Source organism: Oncorhynchus keta, chromosome 23 (genome assembly GCF_023373465.1).
Source record: "Oncorhynchus keta strain PuntledgeMale-10-30-2019 chromosome 23, Oket_V2, whole genome shotgun sequence".
NCBI lineage: Eukaryota > Metazoa > Chordata > Actinopteri > Salmoniformes > Salmonidae > Oncorhynchus > Oncorhynchus keta.
In genome coordinates this window covers 9,618,198-9,641,473 of record NC_068443.1, presented here as the reverse complement: position 1 = coordinate 9,641,473, position 23,276 = coordinate 9,618,198, and the positions used below count along the sequence as shown (strand labels likewise).

Sequence of the window (23,276 nt, the reverse complement as noted above, 5' to 3'; positions counted from 1 at the left end):
TTCCTCTCACTCTGCCTCTCGCTTTGCCTCTCACTCTGCCTCTCACTCTGCCTCTCACTCTGCCTCTCACTCTGCCTCTCACTCTGCCTCTCACTCTGCCTCTCACTCTGCCTCTCGCTCTGCCTCTCGCTCTGCCTCTCGCTCTACCTCTCACTCTACCTCTCTCTCTACCTCTCTCTCTACCTCTCGCTCTACCTCTCGCTCTACCTCTCACTCTGCCTCTCACTCTGCCTCTCGCTCTGCCTCTCGCTCTGCCTCTACCTCTGCCTCTCGCTTTGCCTCTCACTCTGCCTCTCACTCTGCCTCTCACTCTACCTCTCACTCTACCTCTCGCTCTGCCTCTCGCTCTGCCTCTCGCTCTGCCTCTCGCTCTGCCTCTCCCTCTGCCTCTCTCTCTACCTCTCACTCTACCTCTCACTCTGCCTCTCACTCTGCCTCTCACTCTGCCTCTCGCTCTGCCTCTACCTCTGCCTCTCGCTCTGCCTCTCGCTCTGCCTCTACCTCTGCCTCTCTCTCTACCTCTCACTCTACCTCTCACTCTGCCTCTCACTCTGCCTCTCACTCTGCCTCTCGCTCTGCCTCTACCTCTCTCCTCCTTTTAATGATGTGCTTTGATCTCTCAGTGACTCATCAGACTTTAGTAATTCCCATTGAAAGTCAGAGCCTCAATGGAACAGGCAGATGTTCCATATCAGTGAGGAGTAAAAACAGGAAATGATCAGACCTGGATTGAAATACTATATATATATATACTATTGGCACCAATAGAATCGTTGAAAAGGCGAGAGCCCCACCCATCTGCCACTCCAGGCAGGCTAGAACAAACACTCAAAGTAGTTGAACGATTTCAAGCTGTATGCAGCAGGAGAGAAATGGGTTGAGAAAGAGATGGAGAGAGAGAGAGATCTGGATAGAGAGAGAGAGAGATCTGGATAGAGAGAGAGAGATCTGGATAGAGAGAGAGAGATCTGGATAGAGAGAGATGTGGATAGAGATCTGGATAGAGAGAGAGAGATCTGGATAGAGAGAGAGAGATCTGGATAGAGAGAGAGAGATAGAGAGAGATCTGGATAGAGAGAGATCTGGATAGAGAGAGAGAGAGATCTGGATAGAGAGAGATAGAGATCTGGATAGAGATATCTGGATAGAGAGAGAGATCTGGATAGAGAGAGAGAGTTCTGGATAGAGAGAGAGAGATCTGGATAGAGAGAGAGCGATAGAGAGAGATCTGGATAGAGATAGATCTGGATAGAGATAGAGAGCGATTGAGAGAGATCTGGATAGAGAGAGAGAGAGCGATAGAGAGAGAGAGAGAGAGAGAGATCTGGATAGAGAGAGAGAGCGATAGAGAGAGAGAGGGAGAGATCTGAATAGAGAGAGAGAGAGATCTGGATAGAGAGAGAGATCTGGATAGAGAAAGAGAGCGATAGAGAGAGAGAGTGAGAGGGAGAGAGAGTGTGTGACTGTGTGTGTGCGTGTGTCTGGGCGTGTTAGTGATTTAACAGCTGCCTCCAGCTCCACTGACCTTTGACCTTAACTTCCTGTTTCTTAACATCAGGCCCCAAAGCAGCCTCCTGTCCAGGGCCCATATGGACCACAGACCAGGTCCGAGTAGTGCACTAGTGAATAGGGCGCTATTTGGAACAATAGGAGGGTGGGGCTGGCTGAGAGGAGGGTGGGGCTGGCTGAGAGGAGGGTGGGGCTGGCAGAGAGGAGGGTGGGGCTGGCTGAGAGGAGGGTGGGGATGGCAGAGGGGAGGGTGGGGCGGGCTGAGAGGAGGGTGGGGCTGGCTGAGAGGAGGGTGGGGCTGGCTGAGAGGGGGGTGGGGCTGGCTGAGAGGAGGGTGGGGCTGGCTGAGAGGAGGGTGGGGCCAGCTGAATGAGGCTGAGAAAAGGGTGGGGCTGGCTGAGAGGAGGTTGGGATTGGCTGAGAGAAGGGTGGGGCTGGCTGAGAGGAGGGTGGGGCTGGCAGAGAGGAGGGTGGGGCTGGCTGAAAGAAGCTGAGAGGAGGGTGGGGCTGGCTGAGAGGAGGGTGGGGCTGGCTGAGAGGAGGGTGGGGCTGGCAGAGAGGAGGGTGGGGCTGGCTGAGAGGAGGGTGGGGCTGGCTGAAAGAAGCTGAGAGGAGAGTGGGGCTGGCTGAGAGGAGGGTGGGGCTGGCTGAAAGAAGCTGAGAGGAGGGTGGGGTAGGCTGAGAGGAGGGTGGGGCTGGCTGAAAGAGACTGAGAGGAGGATGGGGCTGGCTGAAAGAAGCTGAAAGGAGGGTGGGGCTGGCTGAGAGGAGGGTGGGACTGGATGAAATAAGCTGAGAGGAGTGTGGGGCTGGCTGAGAGGAGGGTGGGGCTGGCTGAGAGGAGGGTGGGGCTGGCTTAGAGGAGGGTGGGGTAGGCTGAGAGGAGGGTGGGGCTGGCTGAGAGGAGGGTGGGATGGCTGAGAGGAGGGTGGGGTAGGCTGAGAGGAGGGTGGGGCTGGCTGAGAGGAGGGTGGGGCTGGCTGAAAGAAGCTGAGAGGAGAGTGGGGCTGGCTGAGAGGAGGGTGGGGCTGGCTGAAAGAAGCTGAGAGGAGAGTGGGGCTGGCTGAGAGGAGGGTGGGGCTGGCTGAAAGAAGCTGAGAGGAGGGTGGGGTAGGCTGAGAGGAGGGTGGGGCTGGCTGAAAGAGACTGAGAGGAGGATGGGGCTGGCTGAAAGAAGCTGAAAGGAGGGTGGGGCTGGCTGAGAGGAGGGTGGGACTGGATGAAATAAGCTGAGAGGAGTGTGGGGCTGGCTGAGAGGAGGGTGGGGCTGGCTGAGAGGAGGGTGGGGCTGGCTGAGAGGAGGGTGGGGTAGGCTGAGAGGAGGGTGGGGCTGGCTGAGAGGAGGGTGGGATGGCTGAGAGGAGGGTGGGGTGGGCTGAGAGGAGGGTGGGGCTGGCTGAGAGGAGGGTGGGGCTGGCTGAGAGGAAGGTGGGGCTGGCAGAGAGGAGGGTGGGGCTGGCTGAGAGGAGGGTGGGGATGGCTGAGAGGAGGGTGGGGTAGGCTGAGAGGAGGGTGGGGCTGGCTGAGAGGAGGGTGGGGCCAGCTGAATGAGGCTGAGAAAAGGGTGGGGCTGGCTGAGAGGAGGTTGGGATTGGCTGAGAGAAGGGTGGGGCTGGCTGAGAGGAGGGTGGGGCTGGCTGAAAGAGGATGAGGGGAGGGTGGGGCTGGCTGAGAGGAGGTTGGGATTGGCTGAGAGAAGGGTGGGGCTGGCTGAGAGGAGGGTGGGGCTGGCTGAGAGGAGGGTGGGGCTGGCTGAAAGAAGATGAGAGGAGGATGGGGCTGGCTGAGAGGAGGGTGGGGCTGGCTGAAAGAAGCTGAGAGGAGAGTGGGGCTGGCTGAGAGGAGGGTGGGGCTGGCTGAAAGAGACTGAGAGGAGGGTGGGGCTGGCTGAGAGGAGGGTGGGGCTGGATGAAATAAGCTGAGAGGAGAGTGGGGCTGGCTGAGAGGAGGTGGGGCTGGCTGAGAGGAGGGTGGGGCTGGCTGAAAGAGACTGAGAGGAGGGTGGGGCTGGCTGCGAGGAGGTTGGGATTGGCTGAGAGAAGGGTGGGGCTGGCTGAAAAAGACTGAGAGGAGGGTAGGGCTGGCTGAGAGGAGGTTGGGATTGGTTGAGAGGAGGGTGGGGCTGGCTGAAAGAGGCACTGCTAATACAATGTACAATCAAATGAAATGTTATTGGTCACTTACGTATGTTTAGCAGATGTTATTGCAGGTGTAGTGAAATGCTTGTGTTTCTAGTTCCGACAGAGCAGCAATATCTAACAATAGCAGCCTCCGTCTGCTTTAACAGTGTAACGTCGAATGTATTATCAGGCCAATCTCCTACGGTGACGACAGCCATTACATGTACTCTCAAAAAAAACTAACACAGTTACAGACGCACAAATATTAAACCTCCCTGTTATTGTTATGGTGAGAGGTTAGTATGTCTTGGTGGGGGGGGTGATATAAACTGCTAACCTCCCTGTTATTGTTATGGTGAGAGGTTAGTATGTCTTGGGGGGGGTATGATATAAACTGCTAACCTCCCTGTTATTGTTATGGTGAGAGGTTAGTATGTCTTGGGGGGTATGATATAAACTGCTAACCTCCCTGTTATTGTTATGGTGAGAGGTTAGTATGTCTTGGGGGGGGATATGATATAAACTGCTAACCTCCCTGTTATTGTTATGGTGAGAGGTTAGTATGTCTTGGGGGGGTATGATATAAACTGCGAACCTCCCTGTTATTGTTATGGTGAGAGGTTAGTATGTCTTGGTGGGGGGAGGGGGATATGATATAAACTGCTAACCTCCCTGTTATTGTTATGGTGAGAGGCTAGTATGTCTTGGGGGGATATGATATAAACTGCTAACCTCCCTGTTATTGTTATGGTGAGAGGTTAGTATGTCTTGGGGGGGGTATGATATAAACTGCGAACCTCCCTGTTATTGTTATGGTGAGAGGTTAGTATATCTTGGTGGGGGGGGGTATGATATAAACTGCTAACCTCCCTGTTATTGTTATGGTGAGAGGTTAGTATGTCTTGGTGGGGGGGGGGTATGATATAAACTGCTAACCTCCCTGTTATTGTTATGGTGAGAGGTTAGTATGTCTTGGGGGGGATGTGATATAAACTGCTAACCTCCCTGTTATTGTTATGGTGAGAGGTTAGTATGTCTTGGGGGGGATATGATATAAACTGCTAACCTCCCTGTTATTGTTATGGTGAGAGGTTAGTATGTCTTGGGGGGGTATGATATAAACTGCTAACCTCCCTGTTATTGTTATGGTGAGAGGTTAGTATGTCTTGGGGGGGTATGATATAAACTGCTAACCTCCCTGTTATTGTTATGGTGAGAGGTTAGTATGTCTTGGTGGGGGGTATGATATAAACTGCTAACCTCCCTGTTATTGTTATGGTGAGAGGTTAGTATGTCTTGGGGGGGTATGATATAAACTGCTAACCTCCCTGTTGTTGCTATGGTGAGAGGTTAGTATGTCTTGGTGGGGGGGTATGATATAAACTGCTAACCTCCCTGTTGTTGTTATGGTGAGAGGTTAGTATGTCTTGGTGAGGGGGTATGATATAAACTGCGAACCTCCCTGTTATTGTTATGGTGAGAGGTTAGTATGTCTTGGGGGGTATGATATAAACTGCGAACCTCCCTGTTATTGTTATGATGAGAGGTTAGTATGTCTTGGGGGGATATGATATAAACTGCTAACCTCCCTGTTATTGTTATGGTGAGAGGTTAGTATGTCTTGGGGGGGGTATGATATAAACTGCTAACCTCCCTGTTATTGTTATGGTGAGAGGTTAGTATGTCTTGGGGGGGTATGATATAAACTGCTAACCTCCCTGTTGTTATGGTGAGAGGTTAGTATGTCTTGGTGGGGGGGTATGATATAAACTGCTAACCTCCCTGTTATTGTTATGGTGAGAGGTTAGTATGTCTTGGGGGGTGTGATATAAACTGCTAACCTCCCTGTTGTTGCTATGGTGAGAGGTTAGTATGTCTTGGTGGGGGGGTATGATATAAACTGCTAACCTCCCTGTTATTGTTATGGTGAGAGGTTAGTATGTCTTGGGGGGTATGATATAAACTGCTAACCTCCCTGTTGTTGTTATGGTGAGAGGTTAGTATGTCTTGGTGTGGGGGGTATGATATAAACTGCGAACCTCCCTGTTATTGTTATGGTGAGAGGTTAGTATGTCTTGGGGGGTATGATATAAACTGCGAACCTCCCTGTTATTGTTATGGTGAGAGGTTAGTATGTCTTGGGGGGGATATGATATAAACTGCTAACCTCCCTGTTGTTGCTATGGTGAGAGGTTAGTATGTCTTGGTGGGGGGTATGATATAAACTGCTAACCTCCCTGTTATTGTTATGGTGAGAGGTTAGTATGTCTTGGGGGGGGTATGATATAAACTGCTAACCTCCCTGTTGTTGTTATGGTGAGAGGTTAGTATGTCTTGGTGTGGGGGGTATGATATAAACTGCGAACCTCCCTGTTATTGTTATGGTGAGAGGTTAGTATGTCTTGGGGGGTATGATATAAACTGCTAACCTCCCTGTTATTGTTATGGTGAGAGGTTAGTATGTCTTGGGGGTATGATATAAACTGCTAATCTCCCTGTTATTGTTATGGTGAGAGGGTAAGTCGCTCTGGATAGGAGCGTCTGCTAAATGACTTAAATGTAAATGTTAAATGTAATAAACTGCTAACCTCCCTGTTATTGTTATGGTGAGAGGTTAGTATGTCTTGGGGGGGTGATATAAACTGCTAACCTCCCTGTTATTGTAATGGTGAGAGGTTAGTATGTCTTGGTGGGGGGTATGATATAAACTGCTAACCTCCCTGTAGTTGTTATGGTGAGAGGTTAGTATGTCTTGGTGGGGGGTATGATATAAACTGCTAACCTCCCTGTTGTTGTTATGGTGAGAGGTTAGTATGTCTTGGGGGGTATGATATAAACTGCTAACCTCCCTGTAGTTGTTATGGTGAGAGGTTAGTATGTCTTGGGGGGGGTGATATAAACTGCTAACCTCCCTGTTATTGTTATGGTGAGAGGTTAGTATGTCTTGGGGGGGGGGGTATGATATAAACTGCTAACCTCCCTGTTATTGTTATGGTGAGAGGTTAGTATGTCTTAGGGGGTATGATTTTAGGGGGTATGATTTTTTTAAAAGTGTACCTATGATGAAAATTACAGGCCTCTCTCATCTTTTTAAGTGGGAGAACTTGCACAATTGGTGGCTGACTAAATACTTTTTTGCCCCACTGTATCTCTACTACCATATATATCTCTATTACCATATATATCTCTACAGCCATATATATCTCTACAGCCATATATATCTCTACTACCATATATATCTCTATTACCATATATATCTCTACAGCCATTTATATATCTCTACTACCATATATATCTCTACAGCCATATATATCTCTACTACCATATATATCTCTACTACCATATATATCTCTACTACCATATATATCTCTACAGCCATATATATCTCTACAGCCATATATATCTCTACTACCATATATATCTCTACTACCATATATATCTCTACAGCCATATATATCTCTACTACCATATATATCTCTACAGCCATATATATCTCTACAGCCATATATATCTCTACTACCATATATATCTCTACAGCCATATATATCTCTACTACCATATATATCTCTACAGCCATATATATCTCTACAGCCATATATATCTCTACTACCATATATATCTCTACAGCCATATATATCTCTACAGCCATATATATCTCTACAGCCATATATATCTCTACTACCATATATATCTCTACAGCCATTTATATATCTCTACTACCATATATATCTCTACAGCCATATATATCTCTACTACCATATATATCTCTACTACCATATATATCTCTACAGCCATATTTAACTCTACAGCCATATATATCTCTACTACCATATATATCTCTACAGCCATATATATCTCTACAGCCATATATATCTCTACAGCCATATATATCTCTACAGCCATATATATCTCTACAGCCATATATATCTCTACAGCCATATATATCTCTACTACCATATATATCTCTACTACCATATATATCTCTACTACCATATATATCTCTACAGCCATATATATCTCTACAGCCATATATATCTCTACTACCATATATATCTCTACTACCATATATATCTCTACTACCATATATATCTCTACAGCCATATACACTTGTTTTTTAACCACTCCACAAATGTCTTGTTAACAAACTACAGTTTTGGGAAGTTGGTTAGGACATCTACTTTGTGCATGACAAGTAATTTTTCCAACAATTGTATACAGACAGATTATTTCACTTATAATTCACTGTATCACAATTCCAGTGGGTCAGAAGTTTACATACACTAAGTTGACTGTGCCTTTAAACAGCTTGGAAAATTCCAGAAAATGATCTCATGGCTTTAGAAGCTTCTGATAGGCTAATTGATATAATTTGAGTCAATTGGAGGTGTACCTGTGGATGTATTTCAAGGCCTACCTTCAAACTCAGTGCCTCTTTGCTTGACATCGAGGGAAAATCAAAAGAAATCAGCCAAGACCTCAGAAAAAAGATTGTAGACCTCCACAAGTCTGGTTCATCCTTGGGAGCAATTTCCAAACACCTGAAGACCAGGGTTATTCGGAGAGAGAGAGAATGACTTGTATTTATTATTGTTCTCATTATGGCTGTTGTCTGTCCGTCTGTCTGATCATGTTGATAACACCAGGTGGAGTGACCCTCATCAGTCAGGTTCTTAAAAGCTCCCAGCCTCACAACTAATACCCAGTACCACACAGAGGAGCTGGGTGGTGCCAACAGTGGGAAATGAAACCAAGACAATAATGGAGGACCCACCACCCCGGTCCTTCTCTCAGAAAAGACACCAACAAAAGGCGGATCGAGAAAATTAACATTTTCTTCAACAATTTTCACAAAGCGTGATGTGAAAACATTTTTTTTAAATTCAAATGCTTTGGTTGCATTCTCTGGCACTGAATCCCTTTTCAACCAAGATAGTGTGTTTCTTTGTCATGAAGAACCCTGGCTGGTGTAAGAGGGATTTGGTGAGTGAGGAGTATATTGTGTGAGACAGATGGGAGCAGCTGGAGGGATTAGAAGCCACAACTGTTTCCAAATAGACAGTTAGTTAGTACATGCTTACAGCTGTCCACAGTGTTGGCACTGGGTTCCTGGACAACACAGGAGGCTGCTGAGGGGAGGACGACTCATAATAATGGCCAGAACAGAGCAAATGGAATGGCATCAAACACCCTGTTCCTGGAGAGCTACCGTCCTGTAGGTTCTCTCTCTAACCCTGTTCCTGGAGAGCTACCGTCCTGTAGGTTCTCTCTCTAACCCTGTTCCTGGAGAGCTACCGTCCTGTAGGTTCTCTCTCTAACCCTGTTCCTGGAGAGCTACCGTCCTGTAGGTTCTCTCTCTAACCCTGTTCCTGGAGAGCTACCGTCCTGTAGGTTCTCTCTCTAACCCTAATCTAGCTCTCCTGATTCTAATAACTAGCTGATTGATAAGCTGAATCAGGTTAGTTACAACTGGGGTTGAAACAAAAACCTACAGGAAGAACAGACCTGGAGAGCCCTGCCCTACTTTTCACCATGGCCCATAGGGCTCTGGTCAAATATAGTGAACTATACCAGGGCCCATAGGGCTCTGGTCAAATATAGTGCACTATACCATGGCCCATAGGGCTCTGGTCAAATATAGTGCACTATACCAGGGCCCATAGGGCTCTGGTCAAATATAGTGCACTATACCATGGCCCATAGGGCTCTGGTCAAATATAGTGCACTATACCAGGGCCCATAGGGCAGGGAAAGACTCACCGTAGCAAGGAAAGACTCGCCGTAGCAGGGAAAGACTCACCGTAGCAAGGAAAGACTCGCCGTAGCAGGGAAAGACTCGCCGTAGCAGGGAAAGACTCACCGTAGCAGGGAAAGACTCGCCGTAGCAGGGAATGACTCGCCGTAGCAGGGAATGACTCGCCGTAGCAGGGAAAGACTCGCCGTAGCAAGGAAAGACTCACCGTAGCAAGGAAAGACTCGCCGTAGCAGGGAAAGACTCACCGTAGCAAGGAAAGACTCGCCGTAGCAAGGAAAGACTCGCCGTAGCAGGGAAAGACTCGCCGTAGCAGGGAAAGACTCGCCGTAGCAGGGAATGACTCGCCGTAGCAGGGAAAGACTCACCGTAGCAGGGAAAGACTCGCCGTAGCAAGGAAAGACTCGCCGTAGCAGGGAAAGACTCGCCGTAGCAGGGAAAGACTCGCCGTAGCAGGGAAAGACTCGCCGTAGCAGGGAAAGACTCGCCGTAGCAGGGAAAGACTCGCCGTAGCAAGGAAAGACTCGCCGTAGCAGGGAAAGACTCGCCGTAGCAGGGAAAGACTCGCCGTAGCAGGGAAAGACTCGCCGTAGCAGGGAAAGACTCGCCGTAGCAGGGAAAGACTCGCCGTAGCAGGGAAAGACTCGCCGTAGCAAGGAAAGACTCGCCGTAGCAAGGAAAGACTCACCGTAGCAGGGAAAGACTCACCGTAGCAGGGAAAGACTCGCCGTAGCAAGGAAAGACTCGCCGTAGCAGGGAAAGACTCGCCGTAGCAGGGAAAGACTCGCCGTAGCAGGGAAAGACTCGCCGTAGCAGGGAAAGACTCGCCGTAGCAGGGAAAGACTCGCCGTAGCAGGGAATGACTCACCGTAGCAGGGAAAGACTCACCGTAGCAAGGAAAGACTCACCGTAGCAGGGAAAGACTCGCCGTAGCAGGGAAAGACTCACCGTAGCAGGGAAAGACTCACCGTAGCAGGGAAAGACTCGCCGTAGCAGGGAAAGACTCGCCGTAGCAGGGAAAGACTCACCGTAGCAAGGAAAGACTCACCGTAGCAAGGAAAGACTCGCCATAGCAGGGAAAGACTCACCGTAGCAAGGAAAGACTCGCCGTAGCAAGGAAAGACTCGCCGTAGCAGGGAAAGACTCACCGTAGCAGGGAAAGACTCGCCGTAGCAGGGAAAGACTCACCGTAGCAAGGAAAGACTCGCCGTAGCAAGGAAAGACTCGCCGTAGCAGGGAAAGACTCGCCGTAGCAAGGAAAGACTCATCGTAGCAGGGAAAGACTCATCGTAGCAGGGAAAGACTCGCCGTAGCAGGGAAAGACTCGCCGTAGCAAGGAAAGACTCGCCGTAGCAGGGAAAGACTCGCCGTAGCAGGGAAAGACTCACCGTAGCAAGGAAAGACTCGCCGTAGCAAGGAAAGACTCGCCGTAGCAGGGAAAGACTCACCGTAGCAGGGAAAGACTCACCGTAGCAGGGAAAGACTCGCCGTAGCAGGGAAAGACTCGCCGTAGCAGGGAAAGACTCGCCGTAGCAGGGAAAGACTCGCCGTAGCAGGGAAAGACTCGCCGTAGCAGGGAAAGACTCACCGTAGCAGGGAAAGACTCGCCGTAGCAGGGAAAGACTCGCCGTAGCAGGGAAAGACTCGCCGTAGCAGGGAAAGACTCGCCGTAGCAGGGAATGACTCGCCGTAGCAGGGAAAGACTCGCCGTAGCAGGGAAAGACTCGCCGTAGCAGGGAAAGACTCGCCGTAGCAGGGAAAGACTCGCCGTAGCAAGGAAAGACTCGCCGTAGCAGGGAAAGACTCGCCGTAGCAGGGAAAGACTCGCCGTAGCAGGGAAAGACTCGCCGTAGCAAGGAAAGACTCGCCGTAGCATGGAAAGACTCACCGTAGCAAGGAAAGACTCGCCGTAGCAGGGAAAGACTCGCCGTAGCAGGGAAAGACTCGCCGTAGCAGGGAAAGACTCGCCGTAGCAGGGAAAGACTCGCCGTAGCAGGAAAGACTCGCCGTAGCAGGGAAAGACTCGCCGTAGCAGGGAAAGACTCGCCGTAGCAGGGAAAGACTCGCCGTAGCAGGGAAAGACTCGCCGTAGCAGGGAAAGACTCGCCGTAGCAGGGAAAGACTCGCCGTAGCAGGGAAAGACTCGCCGTAGCAGGGAAAGACTCGCCGTAGCAGGGAAAGACTCGCCGTAGCAAGGAAAGACTCGCCGTAGCAGGGAAAGACTCGCCGTAGCAGGGAAAGACTCGCCGTAGCAAGGAAAGACTCGCCGTAGCAGGGAAAGACTCGCCGTAGCAGGGAAAGACTCGCCGTAGCAGGGAAAGACTCGCCGTAGCAAGGAAAGACTCGCCGTAGCAGGGAAAGACTCGCCGTAGCAAGGAAAGACTCGCCGTAGCAGGGAAAGACTCGCCGTAGCAGGGAAAGACTCGCCGTAGCAGGGAAAGACTCGCCGTAGCAGGGAAAGACTCGCCGTAGCAGGGAAAGACTCGCCGTAGCAGGGAAAGACTCGCCGTAGCAGGGAAAGACTCACCGTAGCAGGGAAAGACTCACCGTAGCAGGAAAGACTCGCCGTAGCAGGGAAAGACTCGCCGTAGCAGGGAATGACTCGCCGTAGCAGGGAAAGACTCGCCGTAGCAAGGAAAGACTCGCCGTAGCAAGGAAAGACTCGCCGTAGCAGGGAAAGACTCGCCGTAGCAGGGAAAGACTCGCCGTAGCAGGGAAAGACTCGCCGTAGCAGGGAAAGACTCGCCGTAGCAAGGAAAGACTCACCGTAGCAGGGAAAGACTCACCGTAGCAAGGAAAGACTCGCCGTAGCAAGGAAAGACTCGCCGTAGCAAGGAAAGACTCGCCGTAGCAGGGAAAGACTCGCCGTAGCAGGGAAAGACTCGCCGTAGCAGGGAAAGACTCGCCGTAGCAGGGAAAGACTCGCCGTAGCAGGGAATGACTCGCCGTAGCAGGGAAAGACTCGCCGTAGCAGGGAAAGACTCGCCGTAGCAGGGAAAGACTCGCCGTAGCAGGGAATGACTCGCCGTAGCAGGGAAAGACTCGCCGTAGCAGGGAAAGACTCACCGTAGCAAGGAAAGACTCGCCGTAGCAGGGAAAGACTCGCCGTAGCAGGGAAAGACTCGCCGTAGCAGGGAAAGACTCGCCGTAGCAGGGAAAGACTCGCCGTAGCAGGGAAAGACTCGCCGTAGCAGGGAAAGACTCACCGTAGCAAGGAAAGACTCGCCGTAGCAAGGAAAGACTCGCCGTAGCAGGGAAAGACTCACCGTAGCAAGGAAAGACTCGCCGTAGCAAGGAAAGACTCGCCGTAGCAGGGAAAGACTCGCCGTAGCAGGGAAAGACTCGCCGTAGCAGGGAAAGACTCGCCGTAGCAAGGAAAGACTCGCCGTAGCAAGGAAAGACTCGCCGTAGCAGGAAAGACTCACCGTAGCAAGGAAAGACTCACCGTAGCAAGGAAAGCCTCGCCGTAGCAGGGAAAGACTCACCGTAGCAAGGAAAGACTCGCCGTAGCAAGGAAAGACTCGCCGTAGCAGGGAAAGACTCACCGTAGCAGGGAAAGACTCACCGTAACAGGGAAAGACTAGCCGTAGCAAGGAAAGACTCGCCGTAGCAGGGAAAGACTCGCCGTAGCAGGGAAAGACTCGCCGTAGCAAGGAAAGACTCGCCGTAGCAGGGAAAGACTCGCCGTAGCAGGGAAAGACTCGCCGTAGCAGGGAAAGACTCGCCGTAGCAGGGAAAGACTCGCCGTAGCAGGGAAAGACTCGCCGTAGCAGGGAAAGACTCGCCGTAGCAGGGAGAGACTCGCCGTAGCAGGGAAAGACTCGCCGTAGCAGGGAATGACTCGCCGTAGCAGGGAATGACTCGCCGTAGCAGGGAAAGACTCGCCGTAGCAGGGAAAGACTCGCCGTAGCAAGGAGAGACTCGCCGTAGCAGGGAAAGACTCGCCGTAGCAGGGAATGACTCGCCGTAGCAGGGAAAGACTCGCCGTAGCAGGGAAAGACTCGCCGTAGCAGGGAAAGACTCGCCGTAGCAAGGAAAGACTCACCGTAGCAGGGAAAGACTCGCCGTAGCAAGGAAAGACTCGCCGTAGCAGGGAAAGACTCGCCGTAGCAAGGAAAGACTCGCCGTAGCAAGGAAAGACTCACCGTAGCAGGGAAAGACTCGCCGTAGCAAGGAAAGACTCACCGTAGCAAGGAAAGACTCGCCGTAGCAGGGAAAGACTCGCCGTAGCAGGGAAAGACTCGCCGTAGCAGGGAAAGACTCGCCGTAGCAGGGAAAGACTCGCCGTAGCAGGGAAAGACTCGCCGTAGCAGGGAAAGACTCACCGTAGCAGGGAAAGACTCACCGTAGCAGGGAAAGACTCACCGTAGCAGGGAAAGACTCGCCGTAGCAGGGAAAGACTCGCCGTAGCAGGGAAAGACTCACCGTAGCAGGGAAAGACTCACCGTAGCAGGGAAAGACTCACCGTAGCAGGGAAAGACTCACCGTAGCAGGGAGAGTGGAGTCATGCAGGGCTGACATCGTAGCAGGGAAGGATTTACCAAAGCACGGAAAGTGGAGTCATGCAGGCCTGGTTTCAGCAGTACTAACAAATAAACATTTTGTTCTCAGCATGAGTGTGTCTGAGATATTCTAGTCTAACTAGAGAGAGAGGCAGAGAGCGAGATAGACCCCACACAGCCCCAGAACAGCAAAACAAGTAGACCCAACCAAATCATGAGAAAACAAAAAGACAATTACTTGACTCATTGGAAAGAATTCACAAAAAAACTGAGCAAACCAGAATGCTATTTGGCCCTAAATAGAGAGTACACACTGGCAGAATACCTGACCACTGTGACTGACCCAAAATTAAGGAAAGCTTTGACTATGTACAGATTCAGTGAGCATAGCCTTGCTATTGAGAGAGACTGCCGTAGGCAGACCTGGCTCTCAAGAGAAGACAGGCTATGTGCACACTGCCCACAAAATGAGGTGGAAACTGAGCTGCACTTCCTAACTTCCTGCCAAATGTATGACCATATTAGAGACACATATTTCCCTCAGATTACAAAGACCCACAAAGAATTCGAAAACAAACCCAATTTTGACAAACTCCCATATCTACTGGGTGAAATACCACAGTGTGCCATCAGAGCAGCAAGATTTGACATGTTGCCATATTTATTTATGTTAATTTATTTTCCCTTTGGTACTTTAACTATTTGCACATCGTTACAACACTGCATATATACATAATATGACATTTGAAATGTCTTTATTATTTTGGAACTTCTGTGAGTGTAATGTTTACTGTTCATCTTTATTGTTTGTTTCACTTTGGTTTATTATCTACTTCACTTGCTTTGGAAATGTAAACATAAATGTATGTTTCCCATGAGAGAGAGAGAGAGAGAGAGAGAGAGAGAGAGAGAGAGAGAGAGAGAGAGAGAGAGAGAGAGAAATAGGGAAGTGCATAGTTGAGAGAGAGAGAAAACCATCTTCAATACTACAGCACATCTGCAAAAACAGACCCTACAGAGGCATCTTAACCACACCTATTCCCTTTCCAGTGCACTACTTTTGACCAGGGCCATAGGGCCTACGTAGGGAATAGGATGCCAGTCGGGAAGGAAGACTCTAACTCACTGCTTTAAGACACGTGAAATAACAGAGACCACGTAAGTACATTCCCTATTCAGGTGTTACAAAGGAAACAGGAAACTCTTAGTTGAAGCTATGGCTCTCAAACCCCTGGTCTCTCTGGAGCAACAGAATGTCAATGTTGTTGTCCTACTTCCTGAATGACGTGTCACTTCCATTATCAGTGGAACTTGGTCTACGGTCAATGAAACGACGTTAGCAAACATGCATTGTGGTTGTATGTTCTGTTCCTTGCGTTCACAGCTACAATACGTTTTTCTGTCTTTTCGAAGAAAGGTCTACTTGCAATGACTGTGATATCTGAGATGATTTCCTACTAAACTTAGTTGAAAACACTGAATGTAAACCGCTCTGGATTAGAGCATCTGCGAAATGACTCAAATGTAAATGTAGATGTTCTGTATGTGGTGAGAGAAAGAGTGACGGAGAAAGAGGGAGAGAGGGAGAAAGAGGGAGAGAGGGAGAGAGAGGGAGAGAGAGAGAGAGAGAGAGAGAGAGAGAGAGAGAGAGAGAGAGAGAGAGAGAGAGAGAGAGAGAGAGAGAGAGAGAGAGAGAGAGAGAGAGAGAGAGAGAGAGAGAGAGAGAGAGAGAGAGAGAGAGAATGAGAGAATGAGGGAGTTCTTCAGTATGTTCTGTATTGTATGGTCTGGCGTTTTACCTCCATCCCAGGTGTCTTGGTGCGTCTCCGTCCCGTTCTGGGATAATACTGCGGAGGTGCTGTCTCCATCAGGGTCTTCCTCCACTATGTGTAGCTTGTCCTCATCGTCAGAATCTGACTGGGCCTCCACAACGTTGTTGTAATTCGTTACTGCAAAGAGATGAGAGAGAGGGAGGAGACAACCAGGAGGGTCAATGAGTAAGAAGTTAGTAGACTACACCTTGTATGAGTCAGAACAGCCCATAGGACGCAAGTCTATCTCCTGTTTCTGTAGTGGAGTAGCTTGATGTACAGTACACCCCCTGGACGCTAGGTCGATTAGAGATAGAGGAAGTCTGGGCTTATAGTTTAGTGGATCACTGTTGCATTGTTGTTGCAGATATCTAACGTCTTATTTTAAGTAGAATGATAAGAAAATCACTACATTTTGGAATTGTTAAGAGGATAAAAACTAATTTTAAAAAAGCTTAAATGACAACAGAGCGAGTGAAAACATCATGTAAAAGAATCTAATCATTCCAAACACAACAAAAAAATGGTGTAACCTTTACCCTCTAACCTTTACCCTCAAAAAAAGGTTTAAATCTCTGCTTAGGACTAGTATCTATAACACTGCTAGCTATCTTGAATGTCACTTTCTCAAGTGGTGAACTGTGAACCTGAGACCTGTGTTCCAGTGTTTACACAGCCCCATCGACAGATATGGAAGAGAGAGAGAGAGAGAGCCTGGCCATGACAAGGCAAACAGGCCCATCCCCCACTCTTACACTAGACCAAGCCAATGGCATGTACCAGATGCTCAGCAGGCTCTGCTCACACTTACTGGTTCAAGGCCAAACCACACGACTAACAACATTGGACACTTTATGGGACACAAAGCCTACACTATATCATCCTGGAACATCCCAGACCTGAGGTCATCTGCCTTTGACCTAAAGAGCAGGAACCTGGACTTCAACAAATAAATCAGAAACACAGACATTGTCATCCTACAAGAAACATGGTATAGATGAGATGGACCCACTGGTTTCCCTCTAGGTTACAGAGAGCTGGTAGTCCGATTAATCAAACTACCAGGTGTGAAACAGGGAGGAGACTCATTGGGTATGCCCATTTGGTATAGAGCAGACCTAACTCACTCTATTACATTATTCAAAACAGGAACATTTTACATTTGGTTAGAAATTCAAAAGGAAATGATCTTAACAGAGAAAAAGGTCCCCCTGTGTGTTACCTATATCCCCCCACTAGAATCCCTATACTTTAATGAAGACATCTTCTCCACCCTGGAGGGGGAAATCAATTATTTCCAGGCCCAGGGACATGCATTAGTCTGTGGCGACCTAAATGCCAGAACTGGACAAGAACCTGACACCCTCAGCTCACAGGGGAACAAACACCTGCCTGGAGGTAAAGCATTCCCTCCCCCATGTGCCCCCATAGACACAACTATGACAACATAACCAAACACCTACCTGGAGGTAAAGCATTCCCTCCCCCATGTGCCCCCATAGACACAACTATTCCCTCCCCATGTGCCCCCATAGACACAACTATGACAACATAACCAAACACCTACCTGGAGGTAAAGCATTCCCTCCCCCATGTGCCCCCATAGACACAACTATTCCCTCCCCCATGTGCCCCCAGAGACACAACTATGACAACATAACCAAACACCTACCTGGAGGTAAAGCATTCCCTCCCCCATGTGCCCCCATAGACACAACTATGACAACATAACCAACAAAACGGGTAACATCTCCAGCAGCTTTGTTGCACGCTGGGTATGTACATAGTTAATGGTAGGCTTCGAGGGGACTCCTATGGTAGGTACACCTATAGCTCATCTCTTGGCAGTAGTACTGACGACTACTTTATCACTGACCTCAACCTCAGAGTTCTCAGCCCACTGACACCCCTATCAGATCACAGTCAGCCCACTGACACCCCTATCAGATCAGTCCCCACTGACACCCCTATCAGATCACAGCCCACTGACACCCCTAAATCACAGTCAGCCCACTGACACCCCTTGAACTGACACCCCTATCAGATCACAGTCAGCCCAATCATCACAGTCTACTTGAACAGAGCAATAACCAATCATGAGGCATCAAAGCCAAAGGAACTGAATAATATTAAGAAATGCTATAGATGGAAGGAAAGTAGTGTGGAAACCTACCAAAAAACAATTAGGCAACAACACATTCAATCCCTTTCAGACAACTTCCTGGGGAAAAAAATGTTTCACTGTAATAGTGAAGGTATAAATTTGGCAGTAGAAAAACTAAACAGTATATTTGACCTCTTAACTTCCCTGTCAAATCTAAACATGCCAAGCAGAAAATGAACAACAATGACAAATGGTTTCATAAAGAATGCAAAAACCGAAGAAAGAAATTGAGAAACCTGTCCAAACAAAAACATAGAGACCCAGTAAACCTGAGTCTACACCTTCACTATGGTGAATCACTAAAACAATACAGAAATACACTATGGAAAAAGAAGGAACAGCATGTCAGAAATCAGCTCAATGTAATTGATGAATCCATAGAATCTAACCACTTCTGGGAAAATTGGAAAACACTAAACAAACAACAACACGAAAGAATTATCTATCCAAAACGGAGATGTATGGCTAAACCACTTCTCCAATCTTGTTGGCTCTATAACTAAGAACAAACAGCAAAAACCTATACATGATCAAGTACAAATATTAGAATCAAATATTAAAGGCACACTGGATTCTCCAATTACATTGAATGAACTACAGGACAAAATACAACCTCTTCAACCCCAAAAGAACTGTGGTGTTGATAGTATCCTAAATGAAATGTTAAAATATACAGACCACAAAAAAGACGAGTATATTTCCTCAGTAAAAACAATGTACTGAGCAAATGTCAAATTGTCTTTTTACCAAATTACTGTACGACAGACCACGTATTCACCCTGCACACCCTAATTGACAAACAAACCAAAGCAAAGGCAACGTATTCTCATGTTTTGTTGATTTCAAAAAAGCTTTTGACTCATTTTGGCATGAGGGTCTGCTATACAAATTGATGGAAAGTGGTGTTGGGGGAAAAATATACAACATTATAAAATCCATGTACACAAACACCAAGTGTGCAGTTAAAAGGCAAAAAACACACATTTCTTTCCACAGGGCCGTGGGGTGAGACAGGGACGCAGCTTAAGCCCCACCCTCTTCAAAATATATATAAATGAATTGGCGATGGCACTAGAACAGTCTGCAGCGCCCGGACTCACCCTACTAGAATCTGAAGTCTACTGTTTGCTGATGATCTGGTTTTTCTGTCCCCAACCAAGAAGGGCCTACAGCAGCACCTAGATCTTCTGCACAGATTCTGCCAGACCTGGGCACAGACAGACCTGGGCCCTGACAGACCTGGGCCCTGACAGTAAATCTCAGTAACTCAAAAATAATGGTGTTCCAAAAAAGGTCCAGTCGCCAGGACCACAAATACAAATTCCATCTAGACACTGTTGCCCTAGAGCACACAAAAAACTATACATACCTCGGCCTAAACATCAGCGCCACAGGTAACTTCCACAAAGCTGTGAACGAGCTGAGAGACAAGGCAAGAAGGGCCTTCTAGGCCATCAAAAGGAACATAAAATTCGACATACCAATTAGGCTCTGGAGAAAAATACCTGAATCAGTTATAGAAACCATTGCCCTTCATGGCTGTGAGGTCTGGGGTCCACTCACCAACCAAGAATTCACAAAATGGGACAAAAACCAAATTGAGAGCAGCTAATGATCAAAATCCAGAAAAGAGCCGTTAAAATCTACAACCACCTAAAAGGAAGCGATTCCCAAACAGTCCATAACAAAGCCATCACCTACAGAGAGATGCATCTGGAAGCAAGTTGGTCCTGGGACTCCAACAGAATTAGACCCAAACAAATCATGAGAAAACAAAAAGACAATTACTTGACTCATTGGAAAGAATACACAAAACAACTAGAATGCTGTTTGGCTCTAAACAGAGAGTACACAGCGGCAGAATACCTGACCACTGGGACTGACCCAAACTTAAAGAAAGCTTTGACTATGTACAGGCTCAGTGAGCATAGAGTTGCTATTGAGAGAGACCGCCTTAGGCAGACCTGGCTCTCAACAGAAGACAGGCTATGTGCACACTGCCCACAAAATGAGGTGGAAACTGAGCTGCACTTCCCAACCTGCCAAATGTATGACCATATTAGAGACACATATTTACCTCAGATTACACAGAATCACAAAGAATTTGAAAACAAACCCAATTTTGATAAACTCCCATATCTACTGGGTGAAATCCCAGAGTGTGCCATCACAGCAGCAAGATTTGTGACCTGTTGCCACAAGAAAAGGGCAACCAGTGAACATCATCATACAAACATCATTGTAAATACAACCCATATTTATGTTAATTTATTTTCCCTTTTGTACTTTAACTATTTGCACATCAGTACAACTCTGTATATAGACATAATATGACATTTGAAATGTCTTTATTCCTTTGGAACTTTTGTGAGTGTCATGTTTACTGTGGCTGCTCCACTGGATGTCATAAGGTGAATGCACCAATTTGTAAGTCGCTCTGGATAAGAGCGTCTGCTAAATGACTTAAATGTAAATGTTAAATGTTTACTGTTAATTTTGTAAAGTTTATTTCACTATTGCTCATGATCTATTTCACTTGCTTTGGCAATCTAAACATATGTTTCCCATAATAATAAAGCCCTTTGAATCTGGGAGAGAGGGAGATATAGAGATGTGGGCCATAGAGACCGGTCGTCCCAGGCAAACCTGATTACCTAAAGAGGACAGGCTGTGCTCATTCTGCCATCAGGAAGAGATAGACAGAGCTGCATTTTCTGTCAAATTGTGACAGATATTTTGAAGTAAGAAATTCTACCCCGAAATTATAAAAACAAAATGAAGAATTTGAAAACTTGCTGTAAATGATGAAGATCAATTTAAATACGTACATGGTGAAAAACAAAATACTGTGTTTTATCAGCCAAATGTGTGGCCTCCTTCCACAACCTGAGGAACAGACAGTGAGAAGTAGACAGCAAGTAGAGTGTGATTATTCACATTAGTCTATTCCTTATTATTCTGGGTTGTAAATTGCTGTTAATATGATTACCACTTATTATTATTATTATTGCTTCATCACCAACAGTCTAGTCCTGTCTTTGACCTTCGTTCTTATGTTTACTTTGACAATTTCCACGTTAATGAAGTATAACAACGCATTCTGAAACTATTCAGACCACTTCACTTTTTCCACGTTGTTACGTAACAATTGATTCAATCTTTTTTCTCTCATCAATCTACACACATTACCCCATAATGACGACATTACCCCATAATGACAACATTACCCCATAATGACAACATTACCCCATAATGACGACATTACCCCATAATGACAACATTACCCCATAATGACAACATTACCCCATAATGACAGCATTACCCCATAATGACAACATTACCCCATAATGACAACATTACCCCATAATGACAACATTACCCCATAATGACAACATTACCCCATAATGACAACATTACCCCATAATGACACCATTACCCCATAATGACAGCATTACCCCATAATGACAACATTACCCCATAATGACAACATTACCCCATAATGACGACATTACCCCATAATGACAACATTACCCCATAATGACAACATTACCCCATAATGACAACATTACCCCATAATGACAACATTACCCCATAATGACAACATTACCCCATAATGACAACATTACCCCATAATGACAACATTACCCCATAATGACAACATTACCCCATAATGACAACATTACCCCATAATGACAACATTACCCCATAATGACAACATTACCCCATAATGACAACATTACCCCACACGCACACGCACACGCACACACACACACATACTACAATGATACTCCAACACACACACACACACACACACACACACACACACACACACACACACACACACGCACACACACACACACGCACACACACTACAATGATACTCCAACACGCACACACACACATACTACAATGATACTCCAACACACACACACACGCACACATATACACACACACACACACACACATGGACACACATACACACACACACACACACACACACACACACACACACACACACACACACACACACACATATACACACACACACACACACACACACACATATACACACACACACACACACACATGGACACGCATACACATGCATATTGACGCATTCCTTCACACTTCACATACGCTGCTGCTACTCACTGTTTATTATCTATCCAGCTACATCAATAACCTCCACTAACCCCAGCACACTGACTCAGTACCGATAGCTCTCATTATTGTTATTTCATTGTGTTACCATCTTTCACTTAGTTTATTTAGCAAATTGTTCTTACTTTTATACAAACTCTGCATTGTTGGTTAAGGGCTTCACGGCGAGGTCTACTACACCTGTTGTATTTGGCACATGTGAAAATAAAGGAGAGCAGCACACTCTAGGAGCTCAGATGCACAAATGTAATGTCCAACGTTTGGACAGACAAGCTGTATTGATCAGGGTATTTATGTAACAAATAAAATGTGATTTGATGTGATGCGGCCAGCCAGTCCTGACAGTGTGTCTGTGGTTGGACAAAGTTAACCTGTGATGTGGTACAGAACAGCCTAGTTTAACCTGTGATGTGGTACAGAACAGCCTAGTTTAACCTGTGATGTGGTACACAGCAGAACAGCCTAGTTTAACCTGTGATGTGGTACAGAACAGCCTAGTTGAACCTGTGATGTGGTACAGAACAGCCTAGTTTAACCTGTGATGTGGTACAGAACAGCCTAGTTTAACCTGTGATGTGGTACAGAACAGCCTAGTTTAACCTGTGATGTGGTACAGAACAGCCTAGTTTAACCTGTGATGTGGTACAGAACAGCCTAGTTTAACCTGTGATGTGGTACAGAACAGCCTAGTTTAACCTGTGATGTGGTACAGAACAGCCTAGTTTAACCTGTGATGTGGTACAGAACAGCCTAGTTTAACCTGTGATGTGGTACAGAACAGCCACACACAACCAGTTGAACCTGTGATGTGGTACAGAACAGCCTAGTTTAACCTGTGATGTGGTACACAGCAGAACAGCCTAGTTGAACCTGTGATGTGGTACAGAACAGCCTAGTTGAACCTGTGATGTGGTACAGAACAGCCTAGTTTAACCTGTGATGTGGTACAGAACAGCCTAGTTTAACCTGTGATGTGGTACACAGCAGAACAGCCTAGTTTAACCTGTGATGTGGTACACAGCAGAACAGCCTAGTTTAACCTGTGATGTGGTACAGAACAGCCTAGTTTAACCTGTGATGTGGTACAGAACAGCCTAGTTGAACCTGTGATGTGGTACAGAACAGCCTAGTTTAACCTGTGATGTGGTACAGAACAGCCTAGTTGAACCTGTGATGTGGTACAGAACAGCCTAGTTTAACCTATGATGTGGTACACAGCAGAACAGCCTAGTTTAACCTGTGATGTGGTACACAGCAGAA

General features: G+C 47.3%; 1 protein-coding gene and 1 long non-coding RNA gene across 3 annotated transcripts in view; both read right to left on the bottom strand.

Moving 5' to 3' along the window:
• The window catches only part of LOC118377070 (zinc finger E-box-binding homeobox 1-like), a 138,071-nt gene that overhangs the window by 22,169 nt on the left and 92,626 nt on the right, over positions 1-23,276 (bottom strand). For both annotated transcript variants that reach the window (XM_052476266.1, XM_052476267.1), the window contains exon 2: positions 15,680-15,829. In XM_052476266.1, coding sequence (XP_052332226.1) covers positions 15,680-15,829 — 150 coding nt within the window. The remainder of the gene's footprint in view (positions 1-15,679; positions 15,830-23,276) is intronic.
• LOC127910959 (uncharacterized) lies at positions 22,857-23,262 on the bottom strand. The gene is made up of 3 exons (XR_008077005.1): positions 23,121-23,262; positions 22,919-22,982; positions 22,857-22,886 (listed from the first exon to the last, which is right to left on the bottom strand). It is a non-coding gene; the product is annotated as an uncharacterized LOC127910959 (long non-coding RNA).